General features: G+C 37.3%; 3 protein-coding genes across 4 annotated transcripts in view; 2 read left to right on the top strand and 1 right to left on the bottom strand.

The window, feature by feature from the left end:
• Positions 1-725: 725 nt before the first annotated feature.
• Positions 726-13,937, bottom strand: LOC110459145 (protein FAM204A-like). The gene is made up of 7 exons (XM_021511250.1): positions 13,789-13,937; positions 12,190-12,283; positions 7,944-8,085; positions 7,354-7,546; positions 1,854-1,910; positions 1,277-1,326; positions 726-1,099 (listed from the first exon to the last, which is right to left on the bottom strand). Exons 1-7 carry the CDS (start codon positions 13,906-13,908, stop codon positions 1,057-1,059), a joined length of 699 nt encoding a protein of 232 aa, XP_021366925.1. The 5' UTR covers positions 13,909-13,937; the 3' UTR covers positions 726-1,056.
• On the top strand, positions 3,649-5,506 carry LOC110459144 (ankyrin repeat and SOCS box protein 14-like). The gene is made up of 2 exons (XM_021511249.1): positions 3,649-3,740; positions 4,054-5,506. Exon 2 carries the CDS (start codon positions 4,081-4,083, stop codon positions 4,846-4,848), a length of 768 nt encoding a protein of 255 aa, XP_021366924.1. The 5' UTR covers positions 3,649-3,740; positions 4,054-4,080; the 3' UTR covers positions 4,849-5,506.
• A 112-nt stretch (positions 13,938-14,049) lies between the features above and the next one.
• The window catches only part of LOC110459151 (insulin-degrading enzyme-like), a 37,388-nt gene continuing 24,812 nt past the window's right edge, over positions 14,050-26,625 (top strand). Inside the window, exons 1-11 of one of the 2 annotated variants that reach the window (XM_021511262.1) lie at positions 14,050-14,340; positions 15,898-16,108; positions 16,561-16,637; positions 17,214-17,240; positions 19,262-19,365; positions 21,820-21,989; positions 22,397-22,519; positions 23,010-23,122; positions 23,954-24,043; positions 24,782-24,854; positions 25,915-26,007. In XM_021511262.1, coding sequence (XP_021366937.1) covers positions 15,940-16,108; positions 16,561-16,637; positions 17,214-17,240; positions 19,262-19,365; positions 21,820-21,989; positions 22,397-22,519; positions 23,010-23,122; positions 23,954-24,043; positions 24,782-24,854; positions 25,915-26,007 — 1,039 coding nt within the window. In that variant the 5' untranslated portion in view covers positions 14,050-14,340; positions 15,898-15,939. Of the gene's footprint in view, positions 14,341-15,897; positions 16,109-16,560; positions 16,638-17,101; positions 17,129-17,213; positions 17,241-19,261; positions 19,366-21,819; positions 21,990-22,396; positions 22,520-23,009; positions 23,123-23,953; positions 24,044-24,781; positions 24,855-25,914; positions 26,008-26,625 lie in introns of both variants that reach the window. The other variant, XM_021511260.1, reaches the window with a different exon arrangement.

Here is a 26,625-nt window from a genome sequence, read left to right as displayed (position 1 = left end):
GGAAATGTGTAATCACACGTACTTCAGAAATAAAGCTGATGATACAAAGACATTGATTAACTCACAGGAAGACACTGACATACATGTAACATCAGACGACTTTAAGAAGGTCGTATATGAGGCGCATGGAATGCAGACTGATGTGTTTTGTTTACCGACCTCACCTGTACAAGCTCGGAGTCGCAATGAGTTTTGTTGTCGAGCGAGTTACGCTCTGTCAAATAAATCATTTCACAAATAGTGGTTTGTAAAATATCAAAATCCCTATAAAACGAAGTGCATGTGCGTGCACGTGATAACGGCATACCATGCGATAGCCTATGATAACATATGTACCTGATATATAAATATACCATGCATAAGCGGCCTATGGAATGATGTCCAAAGTGAACATGATTGAGAGAAATATTATTCCGTAAAAGAACTGTAAATTGACAATTTGATATAGTAATTTAATTTATTTCCGTCGTTTTTGGTATAGTAAAGAAAATAGTTGTCATTGTATAAATTCTATCCCTCTGCAAAAGTTCCGATTTTTTTCAAGGTAGACAACTCTCATCGCAATCAAAATTATTGTAAAATGTAAAATGTTTGGTTCAAATTTTCACTCTTTTTGTATGAAACTATGTGGGTTTTTTCGGTATTTTTTATAAAAAAAAAACCAGTTTATCAGAATCCTTATATTTTCATAAAATCATCTCTACATAGTGACATAACCATTATGTGAAACTTTCATTGAATTCTGCTGGTTAATTGCGAAAGGGTGGAGCCGAAGAACGATTTTGAGATGTTCCCTGAATTTACTACTCTCAGTGTCCGTCTCTGACTCCGTGCTAGGTCTGCCTCAAAATGAGAAATGTCTATTGGTCCGGTAGTCGGATCTTCCATGTGGAAGGAAAAGTACGAGTTCACTGCTCAACAGGAGAATCTCAAATGTGTTTTTGTCTCCCTTATGTCTCATACAGGGGACACACAAGTCGAATGGCACGGTAAACACGTGGTGCTTTTAGGACCTAGCGTGTTTGTAGGAGTAGGTTATGACGCCTCGTTGCGTCATCACATGTTGCCTTTCGTTTCCCATCTTTGTTTCTCCTGAAACCTACAATGAAATCGACAGAGAAAAAAATGATGTGTCACTGCATCGGTTACTGTGATAGACAAATACATGTGACTTTAAAACCGTTGGACCGTTACGTGTATGAGCTACATGTACACCCAGACTGGGCGCTATATTTAGACTGTATTTGTAAAATTTGTCTTCTGTGGTCATACTTACCCCCAATGAAGACTTTTCTTCTTTTTTGACTTTTTGAAGTCTTCTTGTTCCTGAAATGAATACAATCATAACGAGTGAATATCCGGTAATTGGGAAATAACGACACATCGTTAAATACTAGTACATCAAAAACATAGAATATTGATTACGTCATAATATGACCTATATAGACATCATTATGTTGGACTGAAGATATGGTTATGTCATATTTGAATTAAATATAAACATAAATATACGTTTCTATGTAGGTACATTTAACATCTACAGGTGTATAAAAATACATATATTCTTAATTTATTTTACACATTAATAAAACAAGATATATCATCTTAACTTTATACCCTTCACAAGTTGTTGACCCGGATGTTAAAGCGCAGATCTAGAGGGTCTCAATGTGGGAGGAAACCGGAGTACCAGGAGAAAATCCAGAAGGTCGTGCAGGTGACCCCATACCTTGTCACGTCCGATCGAGGAATCAAACCCCGGCCGTCTTGGTGAAAGGCGAGTGCGCTATCCACTGCGCTACCCGGCCACCCAACTTACATGCCGAAGGTTCTAAGAATATTGTACAAGTTACCTTTCTTTTTTCAACGAATCTGTGAGCGTCGAAAGCCTTAGATACTTTTGATCCCAACTGAAATAAAAATTAGAAAATAAGGTAGACAAGGTAATAAGCCATTTGAAACTGATTGCGCATGTCCATCGTAAACGGGAAATCTTCGGCGATATCAAAGTTATGAAAACTTTGAAATATAACAAGAAATAGCTATAACTGTAAAATATATTTTACAGCAATCATGCATCAAGTTGTATCAACTTATATGAATAACTATTGCTGGTCCGGACGGAAGAGCGTCAGGGTGTTTAATGTAGGAGAAAACTGGGGCGAAACTGGGGCAAAACGAAACGTGTTTGGGCGTCCGATCCCTATACGATGCATACTGTTTCACGTCTGATATGGATTATAGGGATTTAATCAGTTTGTCAGGGCGTCGATGTTGTCAGGTAATAAACTATAATAATTACCAGCTATTTCACACTAAAGATATGAGATTGGTACGGTTTTTTTTTTTTACCTCCGGGAAGAATAACAGAATATGTTGCTGGTGTTTGAATACCAGCGAAGGTAAACGATATGGTTCACTTTTTTGGACCAGTTACTATCCGTTCTAACTCCGATACAACATGTATAAAGCAATCCAATAATCCTCGATCCTAAACTTAAAAACAATCACTGACCACAACATATCGGGGCAAAAATATGCTGAAAACCACTCTGCCTGACTGATGTTATAAACTAAATGTCTATTCTTTCCATTGATACATGTATGTCCTATGCATATATAGCGCTTTAGAAGTTATTCATTCGGGTTTCTATTCACTATCTTTTTCTTACTATTGACTACATAGTAATGAGCTAAATATTCGAATGAGAAATTTACATCAGAGACGTTAATAAACAAGTTAATGTATTCCTTCACAACAGTTTGGTATTGTAAAAGGTCTCTATCGGATCATGATTATATGTGATCTAATTTTATATATATAGGAACATGAGAATTTCTGACATCAATGTTCAGACCTAAACTAAGGTGTTCAGAGTAATTGTACACGTTTTATGGGTTTAAATCGACTTTCGGTAAAAATGCAACCGCATCATCAACATGGCACAAGTAGTAGCCTCGTCTGTCAATACACCCATACTAAATCTTGATTATATATTATGGGTGTATTGACAGCCGAGGCTAGTAGGTATATGTACCTGTGATTGGGGTTGGCATTTTTATAGAGAGTCGATCTCAACTCCTAAAGCGTGTAAAATTACTCTGAACACCATAGTTAACGTTTAGGTCCAAACATAGCCGTGACAAATGCTCAGGTCCTTGTGGTTTAGACTAGCACTGTACGGAGGAAACTCTGGCTCAGTAAATGTACAGTTCTGAGATGATCTGTATAAGGTCAGCTGTAGGGAATTTTCTTTTAGCTTAGCAATAGAGCATTGGGCTGGAGAGCCAATGGTCGCGGGTTCGAGCCCTAGCGACGGCACTATCTTTATAACTATTCCTCAGGCTCATGACCACGCCTCATGATCATCCTATTACAGATCTAAGACTTAAAGAGTCAGTCGCGTGCTTCAGTTTGGACATATCCTGATGTATGCAGACTATAAGTAGATGTTTTAGAATTTTAGCTCTGATACAGTGTAACACGCTCAGAAAACATCCCCAGATAAAGAAAGTATGGAAGTTGCATGTACCATTCATTCGAACCGATTGAATAGGTACAGCCTAAAAAATGAAGCGCAAAATTGAAGCGTGTGAGCGACGTAGACACAGGAAATTCCCTAACCTATATTTAGAACAAACATATATCTGTAGTCTGTTTTTAGGTTTTACAACATTGCGTCGCTTGCTATTTCCTGGTTGTACATCGCACGTTACATTTGGAGATTATCAACACATTGGTAAGAATAATATCAAATGAATTTTGCAACTTGTTTTTACCTGTTCTGAGACTGTACATTTGTATATAATTTATAAATACTCTAAATTGTATATATATATAAAATGCATGAACGTGTACCAGTAGTATATTTTTATATATGTTAAGTATACATTTTACCCATATATGTATATTATTTAACTTAACAACCAACTGTCACTTACAAGAAAATATCAATTAATGGATTTTTTAGTATATTTTATTTTATAATAAATCTTAATGCATATTGCATTTATAAATCTAAAGCCCAACATAATTACAACTTTATTTTTCAGTTTAAAACAGATGTACATTTCAAAAAAATGGATTTGCTGTCACTCCTGCATAATAATCTGAGTCCTGCCAAGAAACTGGAATCTGCCATCCTCCAAAACAACGTAGCCCTATTAGAGGCCTCTCTACAGGCTGGAGTTAACGTTGACTGTCGGGTACAAGTGCAGGGAGGGAACACAGCACTCCACCTAGCTTCCCGACAAGGCTACCGACATTGTGTTGCCAAACTCCTTGAATATCATGCTGACCCCGACAAGAAAAACGACTTCAACATAACCTCCATTACTGTGGCTTTCCAACAGAAAAACGCCAAGTGTCTGTGGCTACTTCTGGAGAAAAGTCGTGGGTGGATGAATCTAGATTCGTTCTGGTTAGAGGATGATATAGCAGAAATACTTTGGAACACCACAAATGACTCTACGGATATTCTGATTTCCTTACTCATTAAGGCTACTCCCGATTTTTCACGAACTCGTAGCAATTTAAAACAAAACTTATTTTACAGGTGTAAAGACAATCATTTTACCAATTCTTTGAAAATCTGGAGAACGACGGAAGACATGGACAACGATTCATTTGTAACGAGTCAAAAATCTGGTTTCGATCAAAATGATGACTGGCAAAAGGAGTTTGTTGAATGGCTGAATGAATATAACAAAACACCAAAATCGTTAGTCCATTATGCAAGGCTGGTGATTCGGAAAAGTTTTTATGGGAAATGTAATGTGTGTTATGGAGCCAGTCAGCTGCCAATACCGACCTCACTCAAACAGGAAGTCATGATGACATGGGACTAAGTATGAAGTGGAAATTTCATTTTGGACCATACATGTATATATCTGTGATATCTGTGACCCACTGTGCATAAGTACAACATATATTTTGACAGTACATTTTGTATATAAGTCTATGACAAAGCTCTGTAACATCCTGTACTCAATCATTATGAAGTTGATCTTTTGGGCAGATAAGTACAATGTAAGTATATTGTGATATGAATCGTAACCATCATACTGTGGGATGTATCGTACCATGAGGTATGCATATTGTTGCAGCCCTGATATTATCTTAATTGTATGTACAGTACATGTACATTATGTACCTATATATATGTCAAGTAAAGGTGCTTGTATTTAGATATTTAATAAGGATCCCTGTCCCACTGAAATCAAAACGCTAGAGAATTCTCTAGTTTTTCATGCAAATGGTTTACTGCCTCTTATTTCTTTTTTTGATATACCTGTATACGTAGGACTGGGCCAGGTGACTACCCTTGACAAAGGTAAACTGTAGCCCATTTGGTTAGAACCACTGGTCCATGTACCTTAGTCCAGGGTTCAAATAGTCTAGCCAATTTGGGTTAACACTCTCCTTACCTTGAACAATATTTTAGCTTTTTTTGTTTTGTTTATTTCATCTTGATTATCATTGTTATATTTCAAATAAAATCATTACATAAAATCAGACAGGTTTTGTTCATTTTTCTCGATTAAAAAGATTGTTTTTAGATAAAATCATAACTTCATGGAGTCTAAAATGGTCTGCATTATCCATAAAGTTCTAAGGGGAGTGAATTTCTTTTTCTTAATTTGTTTCTGAGTAGTTCGGTTATCCAGCAGATACGATTTCTGAAATGATTTATTAACAAGTCAATCTGAATCAAAAACTGTGTTAAAGAAAACACATTCAAAGGTCCATCTGGGTTTAAAGTTACCGTAAAAACCCATGTAATTTGCACACTTTTTTTTTCAGAAATGTATTACCCAAAGTGGGGGGTGCGCAAAATACATCGGTACATGTATAAGCAATTTCGAGTTTTTTGTAGGAAAAACATACTGTTTGTAGCATCCACTCAATCACTGTATTAAAAAATTGATATATCCTATTTTATCGTGATAAGCCCAGGCCAGGAGGTCTGTGCATGAAACATGTCAAAAGTAGGGGGTGGGCTTATTGCCAGGCATGGGCTTATCACATGTAAAATATAGTACGTTGCCCTTCTTATGCATTCTTGTACAAAATGTTTGAACTGTTGAGAAATTACATTGTATTACTCAGTAAAATTTAATGATTTTTGGATGAGGTGAAAAGGGAAATTAAATATGGTACATTTCTAATTACATAAGCAACAAGACATATTTACTTAAAGGAGCCCTGTGCATGTCCAACTACAGGAAAAACACACAGGGAATACCACTATAGTTTTTATTTAATACATGCAATAACCTCTAAAAAAACTGTTTAATGCTAAGCCTGTTTTGAACACAAACAGTAATTGAAAACTTATTTTTCAACCAGAAAAATAAAACAATTTCCAATTTTATTTGGCATAAAGTTCCAAAATTGTGCTTTTAGAGATCTGCCTTTTCAGATGGCCCGCTTCCAGTCCAAGTGTATTCATTTATTATATGATAACAGCATACTTTCTGTGCAACCTTGACCATTTCAACTGGATATATAAAAGGGGTCTTGCTGACAAACCAGATCTCGAGAAAACATAGAACCCAGTCTCTCAATACATTCGTGTATTACACTCCTAACAGACCATAGTCATATGACATATAGATAAAGTGGTCTCCCTTTCTGTAGTTTGGACCAACAGTTGTCTTCAATATTAATTATTGACAAAAACACATATTGTTCAAACCTGAGTTATCTCCCCATTTACCATATTATTGCAAACAAGAGGCCCAATGGGCCTGCATCGCTCACCTGGTATTAATCTCACACTTGTAATCTTAAAAGTGGACTAAAATACAGCTACAGGCAGAATATCAGTGTTTGATTCATAAGACCCTATTAAAAGATTTAAACATATGACGCCTGTGACCTTGAATGTCGAACAAGGACATTAGGTTGAACAGAGTTTATAGTCTTCCAACCCAGCATGCTTCTGGCAAAATATCATAACCCTGGACCTTTTGGTTATACAGAACAAATAATTTAAAGATTTAAACATATATTGACCACTGTGACCTTGAATATGGGTGAAGGTCATTCACTTGGTAGTCCTTCATCCCAGCATGTTACTGGCATTATACTAGGCCTCTTGGTTATTCAGAAGAAGTTGTTTAAAGGTTAAAAACATAAAGTTGTCTACCCATACTAAAACTTTCCTGACAAAATGCTCTTGCTGTTGGGAACAAAAGTTGTTTCCCCTCATACGAAAACACATTTCATCTTATATTTCTTAACATTTTCTATAGACCATAATGGACTCATCCAGATCAATGCATAGTAGTCTGCTAAAATTACATAGGGGTGAAAGGGTTAAATATACATATGTAATACACAAAACGAACCTCTCGTGTTGACAGCTGATCACTCAGTTCCTCAGCCTTTGAGAATTCACCCTGTTTGATAGCGGAGGTAATCTGACCCTCTAATCCTGACTTTGGTTTGTAGAAATCTTTGTCTGGCCTCTCAAGATGATCCTCTGCAGTCAAGTATGGCTTGATGTTCTCCCAGGAACTGCCACTTGCTGAACTCGGACCTCTGGAAAAACCAGTCATGTTCATTCATATTTGATATATATTGTTCGTTTCACCCACCATTCAGTTTTCTGCTTAATATTTTTCAAAAAAGAACTCTATTAAAATGTGCTCGACAGTATTAAACTGAGCAGGTCCAAAGCTTAGTGTTACATGTACATAAAGACTACAGATTTTTGTGTTATCTAAAAAACGTGTTTGCTTGAATTTTCATAACAGTGTCACCAGGGATCGAACCAGCGATCCCATACCCTATTTGGACGCTCTACCACTTTGCTAAAGGTAAATTCCCTCTAGCTCAAAGCTAGAAGGCTACTATATCGTATATGGAAGGTACATATACGTTTGTGGTTCAAATTTAAGTGATGTTGATGGTATGAAAAAGAAGAAGATTTAAGTACTCCTGTGTGCTGGGATCGATGGACGTATTAGACTTCCGTTTCCTGTTAACTTGGTCAGTGTCATTATTTACAGGCGGTCCGAACTTGACATCGTGCTGTCTGAGGATGTCTCGGTCTTCCGGTAGAGTTATCTCTTCCTGCACTACAAAAGCATACAGAAGCATTTATCTTACCATAAATACAATCACAAACAATGTTAACTAAATTCAATTGGAATCAATGGTAAAAATTTTGCATACTTGCCAACTATCCCTATATTAGGAGGGAGAATCCCAATTTCTGACCCTTAAATTAAATATTTTCAATCAGTGAATTTGCTAAACTATTCCTATCTTCTAATATCTAATGAGTTCATCCAGAAGTACAACTCAGAATATGTAATTTTAAAGGATTATTTTGTCTCTATTGTGTATATACACACATTTTGTTTATGTTCTAATTTTGAGCATGCAGAATGTCCCCCATGGATTTTTTTTTTAAGTTGGCAAGTATGATGTCCTCTCCAGATACGTAATGCAGGTACAGTTTAAGTGGCAGACCATTTCCGCTGTATCTGTTAGGTCACTGATCAATGACACGATCAATGTTGAAGCGGACTTGCAATGTTTTTAATGTGACAAGGAAATAAACCAGATTGACTCATTCCTGATTGCGTATTGTCCATGTCCATTAATTACAGACAAAACTAGAACTGTAAGCCAAAGGCTAACTAATACCCCCGCTCCTATACAAACCAGAACTGTAAGCTAAAGGCTAACTAATACCCCCGCTCCTATACAAACCAGAACTGTAAGCTAAAGGCTAACTAATACCCCCGCTCCTATACAAACCAGAACTGTAAGCTAAAGGCTAACTAATACCCCCGCTCCTATACAAACCAGAACTGTAAGCTAAAGGCTAACTAATACCCCCGCTCCTATACAAACCAGAACTGTAAGCTAAAGGCTAACTAATACCCCCGCTCCTATACAAACCAGAACTGTAAGCTAAAGGCTAACTAATACCCCCGCTCCTATACAAACCAGAACTGTAAGCTAAAGGCTAACTAATACCCCCGCTCCTATACAAACCAGAACTGTAAGCTAAAGGCTAACTAATACCCCGGCTCCTATACAAACCAGAACTGTAAGCTAAAGGCTAACTAATACCCCCGCTCCTATACAAACCAGAACTGTAAGCTAAAGGCTAACTAATACCCCCGCTCCTATACAAACCAGAACTGTAAGCTAAAGGCTAACTAATACCCCCGCTCCTATACAAACCAGAACTGTAAGCTAAAGGCTAACTAATACCCCCGCTCCTATACAAACCAGAACTGTAAGCTAAAGGCTAACTAATACCCCCGCTCCTATACAAACCAGAACTGTAAGCTAAAGGCTAACTAATACCCCCGCTCCTATACAAACCAGAACTGTAAGCTAAAGGCTAACTAATACCCCCGCTCCTATACAAACCAGAACTGTAAGCTAAAGGCTAACTAATACCCCCGCTCCTATACAAACCAGAACTGTAAGCTAAAGGCTAACTAATACCCCCGCTCCTATACAAACCAGAACTGTAAGCCAAAGGCTAACTAATACCCCCGCTCCTATACAAACCAGAACTGTAAGCTAAAGGCTTACTAATGCAAAGCAATATAGTCTCCCACCAGTAATGAGTTAATCAGTATTTTATTAAAAACAAAAAAATAAAATAACAAAAAAATAAACAAGTATTTAGCACAAAGGGGCATAACTCCATCAAAAATGGTTGAAATCCTAAATTACAATGCCAGTGAACAACAACATAAAATACCGATCATTCACACAAAGTTTCAATAAAATCCACCTGTTAATTAAAGAGGAGTTTTCCAGACAAGTTACTGCGGACGACAGACAGACAGACAGACAGACAGACAGGGTGATTCCAATATACCCCCCCTAACTTTGTTGCGGGGGTATAATGATAACAAGAGGCCCAAGAGGGCCTGTATCGCTCACCTGAATATTTAAGCAGTCATAGCAAAATATTCTCATTAAATATTATATTGCACTAAAAATATTTCCCTCGCAAACTTTGTTGGCTCCATCTGTTGAAACTACCAGCAAAATATTATTATAAGATTCTATGCTTTTTGATTCTTCTTCAGAAGTTGCTTGACATATTTTTCCCTGTGATCTTGTAAGTAGGTCAATGTCATTTTCCTTCTCAAATTGGTTAGCTCTATTCCAAAAAGCTACCAGCCAAATCTTATGAATCCATTCCTTTTAGTTCTCAAGAACAAATCCATTAAAATGTTGTTGACCTCTGTGACCTCTAAAGTAGGTTGAGGTCATTTTCATTTGCAAACTTTGGTGAGCTCTATCCCGGGAAGTCACCAGCCAAATATTATAATTTTATGCCTTTTAATTCTTCAGAAGAAGCTGTTTGAACTGTTTGACATATTTGAACGCTGTGACCTTGAAAGTAGGTCAAGGTCATTTTCATTCGCAAACTTTGTTTGGCTCTTTCCCAGGAAGCCACCTGCCAAATATTAAGATTTTATAACTACCAGTTCTTCAGAAGAAGTCGTTTAAAGTGTTTGACATATCTGCCTCATGTGACCTTAAAAGAAGGTCAAGGTCATTTTCATTCTCAAACTTTGTTCGGCTCTTTCCTAGGAAGCTACAAGCCAAATATAGAGATTATATACCTTTCAGTTCTTCAGAAGAAGTCGTTTGAAGTGTCTGACACATTTGACTCCTGTGACCTTGAAAGAAGGTCAAGGTCATTTTCATTCTCAAACTTTGTCGGGCTCTATCCAAGGAAGCCATCAATCAAAAATAAAGATTCTATACCTTTCAGTTCTTCAGAAGAAGTCATTTGAAGCTTTTGACATATATGACCCCTGTGACCTTGAAAGTAGGTCAAACTAGTTTTCATTCTCAAACTTTGTTGGGCTCTATCCCAGGAAGCCACCAGCCAAATATAAAGATTATATACCTTTCAGTTCTTCAGAAGAAGTCGTTTGAAGTGTTTGACACATTTGACCCCTGTGACCTTGAAAGAAGGTCAAGGTAATTTTCATTCTCAAACTTTGTTGGGCTCCATCCAAGGAAGCCATCAGCCAAATATGAAGATTCTATACCTTTTAATTCTTCAGAAGAAGTCGTTTGAAGTTTTTGACATATTTGACCCCTGTGACCTTGAAAGTAGGTCAAACTAATTTTCATTCTCAAACTTTGTTGGTCTCTATCCCAGGAAGCCACCAGCCAAATATAAAGATTCTATACCTTTCAGTTCTTCAGAAGAAGTCGTTTGAAGTGTTTGACACATTTGACCCCTGTGACCTTGAAAGTAGGTCAAGGTCATTTTCATTCTCAAACTTTGTTGGGCTCTATCCCAGGAAGCCATCAGCCAAATATGAAGATTCTATACCTTTTAGTTCTTTAGAAGAAGTCGTTTGAAGTTTTTGATATATTTGACCCCTGTGACCTTGAAAACAGGTCAAGGTCATTTTCGTTCTCAAACTTTGTAGGGCTCCTACCAACGAAGCTTTCAGCCAAATATCATGACTCTAGGCCTGTCCGTTCTTCAGAAGAAGTTGTTTAAAGGAAAAGTTGACGGACGAGGACGGACGGACGGACAGATGACGGACGGACGACGGACGCCGCGCCACGGCATAAGCTCACTTGGCACTTCGTGCCAGGTGAGCTAAAAACTTGACTTAAGCCTCATCCTTGAATTCCATTCCTTATATCTTTTCAAGTAAATCTGTTTTTCATTCAGCAATATTTGTCAATTATTCCTTCCTCCTTGACCCCCCAATACTTCAGGGCAATTGCCACATGGTTTATATAATTGATCTTGTCCAGTGGTAACTACATGTAATTCAACATCTGAAGCTTCATAAACTCACATATCTGGTAATTATAAATTAGGCAAAGGATAATTTTGAAATCTATATATTGATCATAATGCAAAATCACCAACAAATAAAAAACTGTAATTACTGGCTATGTGTACAGAAATATTGAAATATTTATTCAAATATTTAAAACAAATATTCAATTATTAACATTCAATTTGAAAATTGACATTCAGTTTTCTTTGCCATGTAATTTGATACAACTGTCTCCAAGGCGATAAAAATGTAAAATGTAGCCATGATGTTTATAACGCTAACAGTCTTAATACATTTCAATTAGAATGCATGACAGTACATGTACGTGTAATACCTAAAATAGATGAAAGTATGAACTTATCTTGTAAGAGAACTAAAACTCACCCTTTTTCATTAAAGATTTCTGCATGTATTTGGTTCTTTTTTCTGTTGATCTTCTTGTCATATCATCAGTCTTCTTCTCCAAAACCTTAAATCTCTGTAAATGAAGGATTGTCAGCATTTTTACTGTTCCTACTGGCCTGTTTGAATGATACTGAATATAATGTGACTAATAGAATCTTCTCCTACCTTGAGGGTATGACAGAGAAATTTCCAACCTGAGGGGCGATGTTTTTTGGTTGTCTAACCCGAGGCTCTGAGGGTTGGAGATGTCTCTGTTACACCCTCAAGATAGGGGATGATTATTTTTCTCCCATCCTATTACTTCAGTCACAGCCCCATCGACAGTATTCTGCCATGTTTGTAAACATAAACACATGTGGGGTATGCATATCGTCATTCACTTTTGATGATGTCACAATTACCGAAGACGTATTTTGATGACGTCACAATTGAACACGTGCTAATCGGCACGAGGCTATATCCCCCTAGGGGGTGATAAGCTGATCTTTCCCGGCTAAAATGGGAGACACACCTGTGAAGGGTGGAAGAAAATGGTGTCTACTGGCCTTGTGATGGGGCCACACAACAAGTAAGGTTCTATGAGCAGTTATGACAATTGTATCTACTGTCAAAATCAGGCCAAACTAGTTTCGATCCTGTGACAGCACATATCTACTGATGATTGATATTATAATTAGGTCCTACCACAATGGAGTCTACCTGAGTACTGATGCTGAGGCCACATTGATTATCGTTAAGTCCTATAACAATGATACATCTACTGATGATTGAGTCACAGAACAGCTTATACTTAGGTCCTGTGACAATGGAATCTACCTGAGTACTGATGAAGAGGCCACATTGATAATTTGACAAGGGAGTCACTTAGTGGACATTTTCAAGTGCCAACATAATTAAAGTCACAATTTTGACATGGTATGATGACGTCCCATATCCAGTCACATAGTGGACAATTGTTTAAATTAGTGAAGTTTTAGATGATTTAACACGATATTTCACAGTGATGAGCTTCTCGCTAAATATGCTTAGGTGTGTTGTGACCCATATCAGTATAGCATGTGTATTTTAGCCATTTGTAACGAACCCAATGTGGGATGATAATATATATTTGCATATGTTACATGTTTATATATATACATGTAGGTTTTTACAGCTCACTGTGCTGAACCTATTTAATTGAAACATAGAGACACTTGCTGACTTCACCGAGACAACATGATATACAATGTACATCAGTAATATGTGTATGTTGTCGCTGGTAAAAACTTCCGTTTGTTTTTCAAATGAACGGAAACCGTCTCGCTGTGGAAGTTCATCGAACATGAGTAGTTTAATATCACTGATATTTGGCACAGGGAACTACGCACGTGTAGTAAAGTCCCAGCATTTGCTGACCGAAAAATGTGGCAAACTATCAAACCAGTCAGAGAAGACACTGTTTTAGTTATCAAACACTTGCAAGACCACCTGAATTGGCCCTATTGAGTCGAATTTCTAAAATGAAAGCTGTCAATGCAAAAAAAGCAGAGAACAATTTAGAATTAAAGCTGACATAAGACTAGGATTGTGGACACTTACTTCCCATAATTTAGATGGTACATTTTTCGGTGCCTTTTCACAAGAGTTAACAGTTTCTGGATCTGCGATGTCATTGCCTTTATGATCAGCGTCTTGAGGAGGGGGGACCATCTGATACATATTTACTGTCGTCTAGCTCTCATGTTATCACTGTCATTTCACTTCTTCAACATACAGTATCATTTTTTTCATACGAAACAAACACTGAAGTGATCCAAATCCGACCAGAACGAATGTAATCAGGGTATCTGAAACGCTTTAGATCCTGCCATTAATCGGTTAGACCGATAACACTGCTTCGTACGGTGTTTGTCTGCAGACGAATACCCTTTGTCACTGGGGCAACGGACATCACTATTATTACATTTTGTCTGTTCGTCATTAAGTGAGAAGGGGCTGATACATTGGTGTATAATAGACTTACTTCAGTGAAATGTGTACCTCGTATTAGTGCATACGTAAAGCGCGTCCACAACCAATCTTCGTCACAATATTTGCTTTGTCAGTTTGACTAGGCTTAAATTCAGGACAAATTATTACGCAAAACAAAAGGTAAGACTATAACAAAAACTAGACATAACGCTTCGTCAAACAATGTTTGCATTGCTCAGTAAAGTTTAATAGATGAATGTGTCATCGCAGGTAAAACAAAAATGAGAATACCACTGGAGTTTTCTTACATGCAGTTACCTCCCTTCCATACAGGGACTGTGGGACTATTATTGCTCTGAGTTGGTTTAAGTTGTACTGTGATCAGAGGTCCATGGTTCGGATCCCAATCTGGTTCTTTTACATTTTATATGACCTCTCAGAACATTAATTTGGTTAAAATAACCACAGAATTCCGTGAAATAACTTATTATATTTTATTATTGATATATTTCAAAGTTACAGATTTTTTTCAGAATTATTTTATCATGACTTCTAAGCGATCAACAGATCAAAACTGGCTCTCCTGCCCGATGCTCTACCGCTGAGCTAAAGGGAAATTCCCTACAGTTGACGCTTGTAAGGCAACCTAATCAATGCACTGCATACCCTATTACTTTTGTAATGGGACGAGGAAAAGTGATAAAGATTAAGTGCTGTCGCTGGGGCTCGAACCCCCGACCCATTGGCTCTCCAGCCTGATGCTCTACCACTGAGCTAAAGGGAAATTCCCTACAGCTGACGCTTGTAAGGCAACCTAATCAATGCACTGCATACCCTATTACTTTTGTAATAGGACGAGGAAAAGTGATAAAGATTAGTGCCGTCGCTGGGGCTCGAACCTGCGACCCTTGGCTCTCCAGCCCGATGCTCTACCGCTGAGCTAAAAGGAAATTCCCTACAGCTGACGCTAATATAGTGTAAGGCAACCTAAATAATGCACATCTTTTACACTATTCTCCTCTTTTTTCTAACACCAACCAAGGTTCTTTGACTCAGACCCCACCAAGGATTTTCCTACCTTGAACGGGGAGGGTCATCGGCACCAATTTGTAATAGGACGAGGAATAGTGATAAAGATTAAGTGCTGTTGCTGGGGCTCGAACTCGCGACCCTTGACTCTCCAACCTGATGCTCTACCGCTGAGCTAAAGGGGAAATTCCCTACAGCTGACGCTTGTAAGGCAACCTAATCAATGCACTTCTTTTACACTTTGAATGACTGTGTAAATGAACTCTATATTATAGTTGCAATTGAAATTTAAAACTTTATCCGTAGAACAAGCAGGTATATAAAACTTGTCCATTCTTGTTATATAAAGCTATGGGTATTTTTATTACTGTTTTCAAGTGTGCAGCACACACTCAAAGAGTTTGGATTATGAAATTGCACAAAATATTATTCCATATTGTAATCACATTCTCTGTATGATTTCCCCCCCCCCCCCCCCCCCCCCGTATACTCTCGATCCCTACTCGCCACAATTATGCACAGAAGTATGGCATAAAAATAATTAAAACATCAAGGGAAAGCTGTCCTCAAACCAAAAGTTATGGTTTTTGAACATCAAATTTGATAAATTATTGATCTATCCTGATTGTTAAATGGGATGGAGATTTAAGAAATAAAAAAAAAAATACATGCTAGGTAAAAATAACTATTGTTTTTTATGGTTAATAGATCTAGACCCTGAGACGAACAGGAGATTGAGTAAACCTTTCCATGATGGGTACGAAGTTCATCAAAAGATCTATTTTCAATGACAAGATCATCAAGTCCATGCAGGATAAGCGTCAGTATCGTGGCCTGGAGCTGATGAACGGTCTCAAGGTCATGGTCATCAGTGATCCCGACACGGACAAATCCTCCGCTGCCATGGATGTCCATATAGGTCAGTCACGCAATCATTATCAAATAAGACTAAAACAAAAGCTGGACTTGTTCTGAGTTTTAAGGAACTACCACCTAGCTATAGCTATTAGCTACATGCATATTTTGAATTACCACTTACATAGCTACACAAAATGTATATATATATATTATCACATAATTAAGATGGTTTGGTTTGTTTGAGTTTTACGTCCCATTAACAGCTATGGTCATTTAAGGATGTGCCATGATTTGATGGTGGAGGAAAGTCGGAGTTCCTGGAGAAAAACCAACCGACCAACGGCCAGTACCTGGCGACTGCCCCACGTAGGTCTCGAACCCGCGACCCAGTGTTGGAGGGCTATAGTGGTAGCAGAATGTCAGACGCCTTAACCACATGGCCACCGGGCGTGGCCCCTGTACATAATTAGGAACATAAACGTTCATACTTGAATTACCTCTTTATTCTCACAGGTGCTATGTCAGACCCCTGGGAGACTCAAGGCTTAGCACATTTCTGTGAACACATGCTGTTTCTCGGTTCTAAGAAGGTAGGTTTGATTCATAGGTTGCATATAATTTTCATCTGTCTATTTAAATAACTAAAAACATGAAGGTATTCCCCTTTGGCAGAACACAGATAACTTCACCAAAAGAGTGAGTTGCTTCCCTTTTTAACAGGTACCTTCCATTAATTGTGAAATTAACTGAAACGGTGTTCCTTTTTTTAGCCTTTAACACCCGATAAAATAGCCTGAGTTTCCTCTGGTCCTGACACCAGACTTAGACATTTTGACAGATAAATGTCACACCAGAAGACATCTATCTGTCAAATTGTTTACGTCTGGTGTCAGGGCCAGAGGGAACTCGGGCTACCAATAACATTATCTCTAAATTGCGGATGATTTAAGTCTTTGCTGTGCACTTAAGTTAAAGATTGTGTTCACATTAAACCAGTTTAGAAAGGTATGAGGCTGTCATATTCCTTATTGAAGTGTGCTTGTCTTACTTTCAGTTTGAACAAGAGAACTCCTATAAAAAGGTAAACTTTTTTAATATTTTAAAGATTATATATCACTGGATTTGTGGCAATTTGATGTAATTATTCACATTTGTCTTATTTCCAGTATGAAAATGAGAATGAGTATGACAAGGTAAGATATATATACATGCATTTTGGACAGAAGCTTTTTGTATTATGTGTTGTTTATCCTCATACCAAGTGATGAGGTTTTGTTGGCAATTCTACTCAAATGTAATGGATACTGGTGGACTTGGTCGGTCCAAATTTGAGGGTCCGACGCATGGTCAAGGCCAAGGTCACTAAATAGAATTGTGTCATCAACCAATTCAATGACATCAAAGATGTAACGGTTCTCAACAGGATGATGGTGCATTATCGTGCATATCTGTACTCAAGTTGCTTCATTTGCAAATTTGCAAAAAAGACAGAGATTTTAACAATATTTTTTTATTTTGAATAACAAAAAAGGAAAGATTAGTATAAAATTATATAATAACTGAACATAAGTAATGTGGCAGATTTAAATTATACATTGGATTACAGTAGCCTTAACTTCTAGCTTCACGCTAGAGGGAATTTACCTATAATTAGCTCATAGGTACTAGTGTATGACTAAGAAGTTTGGGGTCGCAGGTTTGATCCCAGGATGTGAAAGCACACTGCTCTTTACCTGTAACAAATGGTGTCCATGGCCCATGGTGCGAACACATCTAAAATGGGTGGAGTAGTGTGGCAGATTTAATTTAACATTGGATTACGGTAGCCTTCTAGCTTCACACTAGAGGGAATTTTCAAATTATAATATTTCCTCTCTATATTCATACAAAGACAGTTCGAGGTTGCAGGCATTCGTTTTTAGTGAGTTAGAATGTTTCAAAAATATTCCCAATAATGTTGCAGAAAAGGTTTGAAATACCATACTACACTGAAAACACACAGTCAAGATCTTACAGATCCAGGGATGAGGGTCCCTGTACATATTGGAGATGTCTTTGTAAAAAGGATATTCTATACATTTATTGCCCTTCCTGTAGGGAAACATGATTAATCAAAGAGAAACAAAGACAATAAATAGTTGCAAGAGCAATAAATAGTTTATTATGCTGGAAAAAAATGCAATCAATCAAAAACAATAACACAATAGTAGAGATGATCAAGTTGATGTGCCATTGTTGTCGTCTGCTTCCGTCATTCGGAACTAGGTTGTGGTGACTGTTGACTATTTCTCTAGAGATGCTCCCAATAAGGGAAATATGATCAAGGAAATTTGAGTGTGTGAGGGTGACATGCTGTTTTGTTGCCCCATCATGTGACCAGTATCATCCAATTAGACTCACTGTTACATAGTTGACACCGTTGTAAGCGTCCGGTCGCTTCTTAAGGTGCTTCCTTATACAATCCACTCCACTTCCGGTTGCATTTGGAGGCATTTTGAGTAGACATTTATTGCTCAATACTACTGGGTAGTGAAATTTATGTACATGTGCAGTAGGTGGTAAAAAAGTTGCATCCTAATTTCATTTAAAATAAGGATATTCAGTTATAAAAAAGGACTAACAGGCCTGTATAAATCACATGATAATGAATATAATTATTTTGTTCATAAATTTCTGATAATTTTAAATACATGTAAAATATAACACAGAGCATTGAGACTCTTTTCCTTAGCCATCAACAACATTCTGAGGATACAGATCAGGCTGTGATGTATCAAAGTTAATGTGTTTGTATATTATGATTAATGTCCTAACATTATGTTATTTTGTTTGTAGTTTTCATTTAATTGTTGATTGACATGTACAGATAATAATAGTATGAAGGTATATAAATTATACCATTGTACGCAGGATCATCATCCAGCACACTAATCATCAATAAATGTTTGAGAGATTTGCTATTTTAGACACAGTAATATAATATGATTAACTTTTGAAACATATAAATGTATAACTGGATTTATGTAACTAGAAGCAGGTTGGTGAATTTTCTGGAGCAATTGTGTTGACTTATAGGTAACTTTGCATAAGTGATCAAATCACTTGATTGACTTGAATCTGAATACTTCTGTAAAAAATGTTTAAAGAGATTTTTGATAAAAAAGATGAACCTTTACATTTGAAAATTCACAAGTTTTCTGCTCTTGAATTGTAGTTTCTGAACGAGCATGGGGGTTTGTGTAACGCCTCGACAGGTCCCGAACACACTACATACTACTTTGATGTGGCACCTGATCACCTCCATGGCGCTCTAGACAGGTAATATATGTCTGCTATAAATTCACAACGTAAATAAATAAAAAGGACTTACCCGGTAAGCATGTGAATGGAGATTGTGTGATCCTAAGCATATTACTGTAAAATATTCTTTGGACAAGGTATCTAAGGTCAAATAAGAAAAATCTTGTGTTTCCGCTAATAACCCTACCTACCCTAGTTTGTAGTGCCCACCCTATAGTTATTGGCATTTAGTGATATGCACTGTTAAAGTCCGAAATTCTGCTCTGTATAATTAAGTACAGTAGAAATATTTTCAAAAATTCAAAAAAGCTGCCTACCTATCCTATTTTTTAAAAAGCTGCCTACCTATTCTATTTTTTCTAAGGATGATACTAGCAATATATTTCTGGCATAACTATCAAAACTGTATACTAAGAACTAGATTCAATCACATCAGGCAAAGGAGCAACTAGTTCTTGTAGTTTATTAGATGTGTCGACCGGTTTCGCCCCTGCAGTGGGCTTCTTCAGGACGAAATTATAGGATATTTCTACCCCTGAAGTACTAAAAATGCAGGCACATACAATTGTTCTACATTATTAGTTATACAGGTCTTTGGCAGGGTACATGGTCTCATGTTCGCTGTCAGGACCTTATGTACCCTGAGCCGAAGGCCATATTGTTGATTGTTGCCATTAGCAGACGAACGTTCTCTGGTGTGTTCGATTCGAATTTACGAGTTATCTCCCTTACAACAGGCGCGCATGCTCTTATGTACCCCGGCAAGGATACTAACATAGCTTCAGGTACCTTGGCAATTCGACCAATCACCATGCGACATTTTTCTTTGCAGTATGACAAATATATATATATGCACAGTGACATCATTAACAATGAAAAAATGTCTATGAATACCAAGAAATTTTCGATGCAGTTTTATTTTTGCCATTTTCCCCCTTCGCAGTAAGTTTATCATGACAGTGAATATGATCAAGATTGCACTCTTTGCCCTATATAGTAATTATTTGTGAAGTGTGAAACTTACACTGGGCGAATACAGATTTTACTAGTGAAGGCGTGAATATACAGTATGACACCCTAAAATCCCTGTCACACCTAGCCGCGTTGCCACTGCGATTGCACGGCGTTGTTAAATTTCCCAGAGCGCTGTGAGATCGCAGGAAAAATTGATATTTTTCATGAAGATGACAATGTCACAGCGACCTTGGCGTTTCTACAGAGTTCTAGTTGACGATTGTCTGCCCTTTCATGGCGCTTCCACTGCAGGCATCGAGTTGTCACGGTGCGCGCACTGCATGTGCACTACACTTTCACGGTGCTCACACTGTGCTGACGGCATGTTGTTTTGCACTACCTATAAAAACGATATCTGCATCAGTTCTCCATTTTTCCATTTGCTCTCGAACAGTCGAGACCGTGCCCCCCAAAAGACGTAGAAAGGTGAAGAAGGCAGGGAAAGATAAATGACCTCCGTACTATCGTTGTAAGAGCGCAATAAGAAGAATAAAACTCCTTGTAAGCGCCGTATAAGTGCAGTAGAGACGCAGTGTCATCTCAGAGAACGCAGTACGATCGCCATGCAAGCACCATTGCATTCGCACTCCAGTGGCGTTGTAGGAGACCTAACTGCGCTACTATGGCGACCTCACCGCGATCCCACTGCGCTCTTATCAGAACGCCGAGCATTGGCGTTTGTTTTTGGCATGCTCAAAGTGCATGCCTTCGCTCGGCGTTCTATGCGATTCCACTGTGTTCTATGGCGAAGCCACTGCGTTGCGGCGGCAATGATTGCGATTCCACTGCGCACAGATCGGCGTTCTGGATTTTTCTTGGACGCCGTGGGAATGCGGCCCTAGTATGACAGCCCTTTAAACGGCTGTTACGTGTGCTCCCTAAGAAAATTATGAATCCATTTTGCATTTTTGTTTTGCTGTCTATTGGTAAAAACAAAACCCCACATGCATGACATGTTCCAAAAAGTTGTCATGCATGCTACAAGAATATTGCAACCTTGGTGTTTACATAAAAAGATCCTGATAAGAAAAGTTGTTTTATTGCCTGTAGATAATCCAGCCACCTTCATTCTCAAAAGATAAAACTAGCCGTCTTCATTTCTGGTAGAGATTTGTCATGCAGCCACCTTCATTACTAGTAGATAATCCACTGCTTACAGTTGTTCAAGTTGTTGCAATTTCTAATTATATGGTCCTGGGTTCTGGTTATATATTTACCAACTGGTTGTAAATACAAGTGTGACTTTTCAATATTATCTGGAATTGAATTAATGACCATTCAACACTGCACAATCACAATGTAGGCAATATCATTTATGTAACTAAACTGAAATAACTTCATGTTTCAGACTAAGCCAGTGTTTCATCAGCCCCTTGTTTACAGTTTGTTTTGCTATGTTTCAGACTTAGCCAGTTTTTCATCAGCCCCTTGATTACAGTTTGTTTTGCTACGTTTCAGACTAAGCCAGTTTTTCATCAGCCCCTTGTTTACAGCCTCGGCCACAGAGAGAGAAGTTAATGCTGTCAACTCAGAGAATGATAAAAACATCCCCATAGATGGACGACGATTACTTCTCTTAGATAGAAAATTGTCTAAACCTGGTCATGACTGGGGCAAATTTTCATGTGGTAATATATAGTTATCTAAATATATTAGTATTCCAGTTGAAAAAATACAGAAGTTGTAAGTTGTATATCTGAAAGATGATCTGAAACTTTACTATTAGATCGCAGGTTTTCACACTGAAAATTTAGCCTTATATCATCAAATCTAATTTTCTGTTTTGGAACAGTCAGATTGATTTCAAATTTTATATAGAAGGAGATTTTAGAATAAAGACGATTGATAAAAAAAGAAAAAATTAAATAATTTTACAATCAGTATAACTAATTAAGTAGTGGGGTCTGTTCCTCCACCAACTTTTTTGAATGAACAGAAATGATAATTTTGTGTAATAAATTGCTTTCTCTTTAGTTATAATTGTTTTCCTTTACCTTTTAATTAATACAGATAACTGTAAATATGACAATTTTAGGAAATAAAGACACATTGGGGACCATTCCTGTGGCAAAGGGTATCGACATCCGTGAAGCTCTGCTGAGCTTCCATGCTAAGCATTACTCGGCTAACATCATGTCACTGTGTGTGTTGGGGAAAGGTGGGTGTTCCTTTGTCTGTGGATTGTATTTGGGATTAAGGTTGATCACAAAAAAAACATGAATTACTTTCAAACATTCATATGTGTGTATTATAACCACACCTCAGAAATCAACAATAAATGGAATGCACAGATTTATATTTATGTACTTTACATCAACCATTTATATGTAATGCATTTTATGTTTTGCTGAAACTGATGTACAAACAAATATTTTAAAATTTGATAGGAAAATGTTAGTCATTACGAAAATTTGAAATTGCAACACTATAGGTCACTGTGACCTATATTTCGACCTCCGACCCCAATAATTGAAACAAAATTTCTTTGTCGTGTCTTTTGTACAATTATTCTGACCTGATTGGAATATTATCATAAGAAATAACATTTTCCCCTAATGTTAATATTGGCTTTTTAATGATGAGAAACTGAGGATTGTCCCACAATACTTTGACTTGTTGTACTAGCTGTGATTCTCCCCATCTTCCAGAATCGCTAGATGAATTGTCAGAAATGGTTCTGCCAATGTTTGCCGAGGTGGAGAATAAGAACGTTACAGTTCCTGAATGGACTGATCATCCCTATGGTCCAGATCAGCTAAAGGTTTGTTTCCACTAATGATAAATAAGATCAGTTATCTCCCTTACCTAATTGATATGGTGAGGTCCTACATAGAGCGTAAAATGTCACGTAAGGTCATCCTTGATACTCCAGGGGTTACGCTCACTTTCGCTCTCTGCACCCCTGGAATATGTCATGGAAAAATCGAAGGCTCACAGTGTGCGCCGCCTGGTTGATGAGACAAGAAGACTACATTACAAAATGTGGTTCGACCCTTTGATGTAAATCAAAAGATTCTTGTGGTAGCATAACGGTTAAAATTGACTGACTTTGAAGTCGGGTGACGCTCCTTTGTAACTTTCAACGGACAGGTTTCAGCCTAGCGATTGATCAGATTTTTTTTTACCTGAAACCAATCAAACAGGTATCTTTGTGCCTTCAAGTTTGCTATGACATGGTGCAGAGAGCGTAAATTCCGTAAGTGAGCGTAAGTGAGCGTAAGTGAGCGTAACCCCTGGAGTTTGGAGGATGGGAATTAGTATACACTGGTTCTTTTAACTCCGATATGTACACATTAGACACAAGTCTCACTGGAAGGGGGCTTCTTTTTGTGCAGTGTATTGTAATCACCTTAATGAAAGATCACAATTTTTATCATTTGGCAAAGTATAAGTAGTGGGTCAGATCTTGCATTTTTTTCCAATTTTCAAGTAATGTCTTTTCTTTTCCAACCAAATGTCACCCTGTCCATTTGATACGGCATTTTATCCATCTGGTTTGGCTCTCTTGTACATGAAAATTGGATTTATCCACCATTTGCCTTGGCTTTTTAACTTTATCCTGCCTCCCTATAGAATTGATCTCGTTTTACAGACAGTATGCTATGCAGTTCCTGTGAAAGAGATAAGGAGTCTGAGCTTGATGTGGGCCACCCCTGACCTACAGGATTTCTACACTGCCAAGGTTAAACCTTCTGGTCAATCTTATATATACACATATACTCACAATAAATTTATAAAGTAAAATGAAGAAAAACTTTAAAATATTTATTCCATTATATTCAATAGTTGCCATTTAATATGATTTATAAGCAGTCTGTCTTACACAGCACGGTCTTTCATGGATATATTTACGTTCTCTCCATAATTTGTATCCATTTCTTGGGCATTACATCTTTCAACCCTTAGCTTTTAAAACATTTTGATGTCCCACACCTGAGTATTTTGTGATAAAATGAACCAATATGGATTATACATGCCTGTGCTTTGCTGACAAGCATGGCTCACTTGCGATTGCTGTTGCTATAGGATTACATTTCTTGTGCTAATTAATGACAGGTTGATTTGCTAGGAATTTCAATGTTGCTGGACATGTAATTGCTGTAACATGAAAAGGGATGAATAATTGATGTAATAACCAGAAAAAGTAGAATGTATTTGGAGTGTTGCGGGTCAATTATGCGATTGGGAAAATATGATTCACAGAATAATATGAAAAGCGTAAAAAAAATCAGCCATGACAATTAACTTCATAACCATCATGTGTTGTCATGAAAGAGCGCACATATGGTTGTGCCGATTCATATACATAAATAAAATGTGTAAATAACCTGTTATACGGTAGTAACTTAATATAGACCAGATAAACGTCAGAAATGTTTAAAGTTAGATATTGATTCTTTATTACCTTCAACTTGTACAGCCTGGCAACTATCTCGCCCACCTGATTGGCCATGAGGCGAAGGGAAGTCTTCTGTCAGAGCTGAAGGCCAAAGGTCAGTTTGTGTTCAGTTTGTATTACATTGGCAGATCCAGGTTTTTTTTGGGGGGCTTCAGGACACACACACACACCCTCCCCCAGCCTGAGAATTTTCTATAAAAATCATGTATTTCACCAATTTCCTCAACTTTCCCCGCATGGAAACACCCCCTGGAAATTTGGGTGAAAAGAACCCAGATAAGTCTCTGGATGTGGATCTGCCACTGTATTACAGCATTGATATTTTACCATTATTGATGATTTCAAATACTCCAAGAAAGGGGCCAGGTTAAAGGTCAAATTATTTCAAAATTTCTTCAAGCTATAAATGTATTTTGAATTGATGAATAACACCAGTTAGTAGTGCTGGAACATTATTTGTTTGTGTTTTAGGAGAAAGGAGATGTTGCAGATAACACACAGTTCTCTGTATCACCGATAAAGACTAGTATATGAAACCATAAATCTAACATGCAGTGCATATGTGCCACATAAAACACTACCCTCTTGGTCAAATCTCTGTGGGGTATAGTTTTGGAAGCTCAAACAGCTCACACTAGTTTTCAAAATTAATGAAATTGATAACAAATTGGTTAAAAATTTAAATTTAAATTTAATTTACACATATTTTCTATTACATAAGCATCGTCATACCATTAATTCCTGAATACCATTGTTAATTGGTGTCCTCTTCAAAAGCATGCAAATATACTTTCCCCGTGTATAGTGTAAGAACAGTCAAAGATAGGTAGAATTAGGTCATTGACACCCATCCGTTGGTTTAAACATATTTGTATTGCCTTGAAAATGACAAAAAGGATTGGGCACAAGTTCTTACAACTTATTAAATTAAGCCTAACTTAAATACATTTTACGTACATCATAGCTGTCTTAATATGTACATTTCAATTTTTTTTTTTTTTAATTTAAATTTAAATTGAATTAACAAAATAGGTTGTTGACAACTGTTTCCATCCATTAAACTGATCATTGTAGATTGTTCAATAATGAGATTATTTCATTCTTTAAATGATGATGTGATTACTCAGTTACTGTTCGTGTCAATTCATTTACAGGTTGGGCCAACTCTCTGAGCTGTGGCAGTAGTTTGGGTGCCAAAGGATTCCGAGTGCTTACTGTAACTATACAGTTCACTGAGGACGGTCTGGGTGGGTATTTCTCAGTCTTTGTAGTATTTGTGATACAATTGTGTATGATTTCCTTGTTTCTAATTTGGCTAAGTTGATTTACTTAACTCTGACGCTCTGTAGGGAAATATTATCCTATTCACATTGATAAATCATCCTCAGCCCAAATTAGTGAAGGTTGATAACTCTTAACAACATTTGTAAAATGTCTTCGTACCTGAAGAGTATTTAGCAAATGTACGAGTTACTTCCCTTGAAATTGACTTGTGAATCGTGAAGAAATATTTTGTCGATTTACTAACAAAATAAACATTTTTAAGAATGAAACTTACCAAAACCTGTATATTGCATATACCAAAGGAAAAACACAGTTAATTGCTGAAAATAATTCTTATATTTAGCTATGGCGTGAAAAAACACGTATGGCGCTAATTAGTGTAAAAGTGCTTCGTAATCAAGATCGATTTTCTAACAAAGTACACATTTTTTTTAAATGATACTTTACCAAAACATGTTAAATGAGTATACCAATGGAAAAATCGAAATATTTTGTGGATAAAACACTCACATTTTGCTATGGCGCGCAAAAACTCCTATGGCGCACCTATGGCGCTAAATCTCCTATGGCGCAAATTAGTG

Source organism: Mizuhopecten yessoensis, unplaced genomic scaffold (assembly GCF_002113885.1).
Source record: "Mizuhopecten yessoensis strain PY_sf001 unplaced genomic scaffold, ASM211388v2 scaffold9977, whole genome shotgun sequence".
Classification (NCBI taxonomy): Eukaryota; Metazoa; Mollusca; class Bivalvia; order Pectinida; family Pectinidae; genus Mizuhopecten; species Mizuhopecten yessoensis.
This window is presented reverse-complemented; position numbering and strand designations above follow the sequence as displayed.

Coding starts and splice junctions, on each gene's coding strand:
- LOC110459145 (XM_021511250.1), bottom strand. CDS start 13,908: ATGTATCAGATGGTCCCCCCTCCTCAAGACGCTGATCATAAAGGCAAT. Junction 8,086..12,189: donor GAAATCTTTAATGAAAAAGG/GTGAGTTTTAGT, acceptor ATGCTTTTGTAG/TGCAGGAAGAGATAACTCTA. Junction 7,547..7,943: donor ATCGATCCCAGCACACAGGA/GTACTTAAATCT, acceptor TGGTTTTTCCAG/AGGTCCGAGTTCAGCAAGTG.
- LOC110459144 (XM_021511249.1), top strand. CDS start 4,081: ATGGATTTGCTGTCACTCCTGCATAATAATCTGAGTCCTGCCAAGAAA.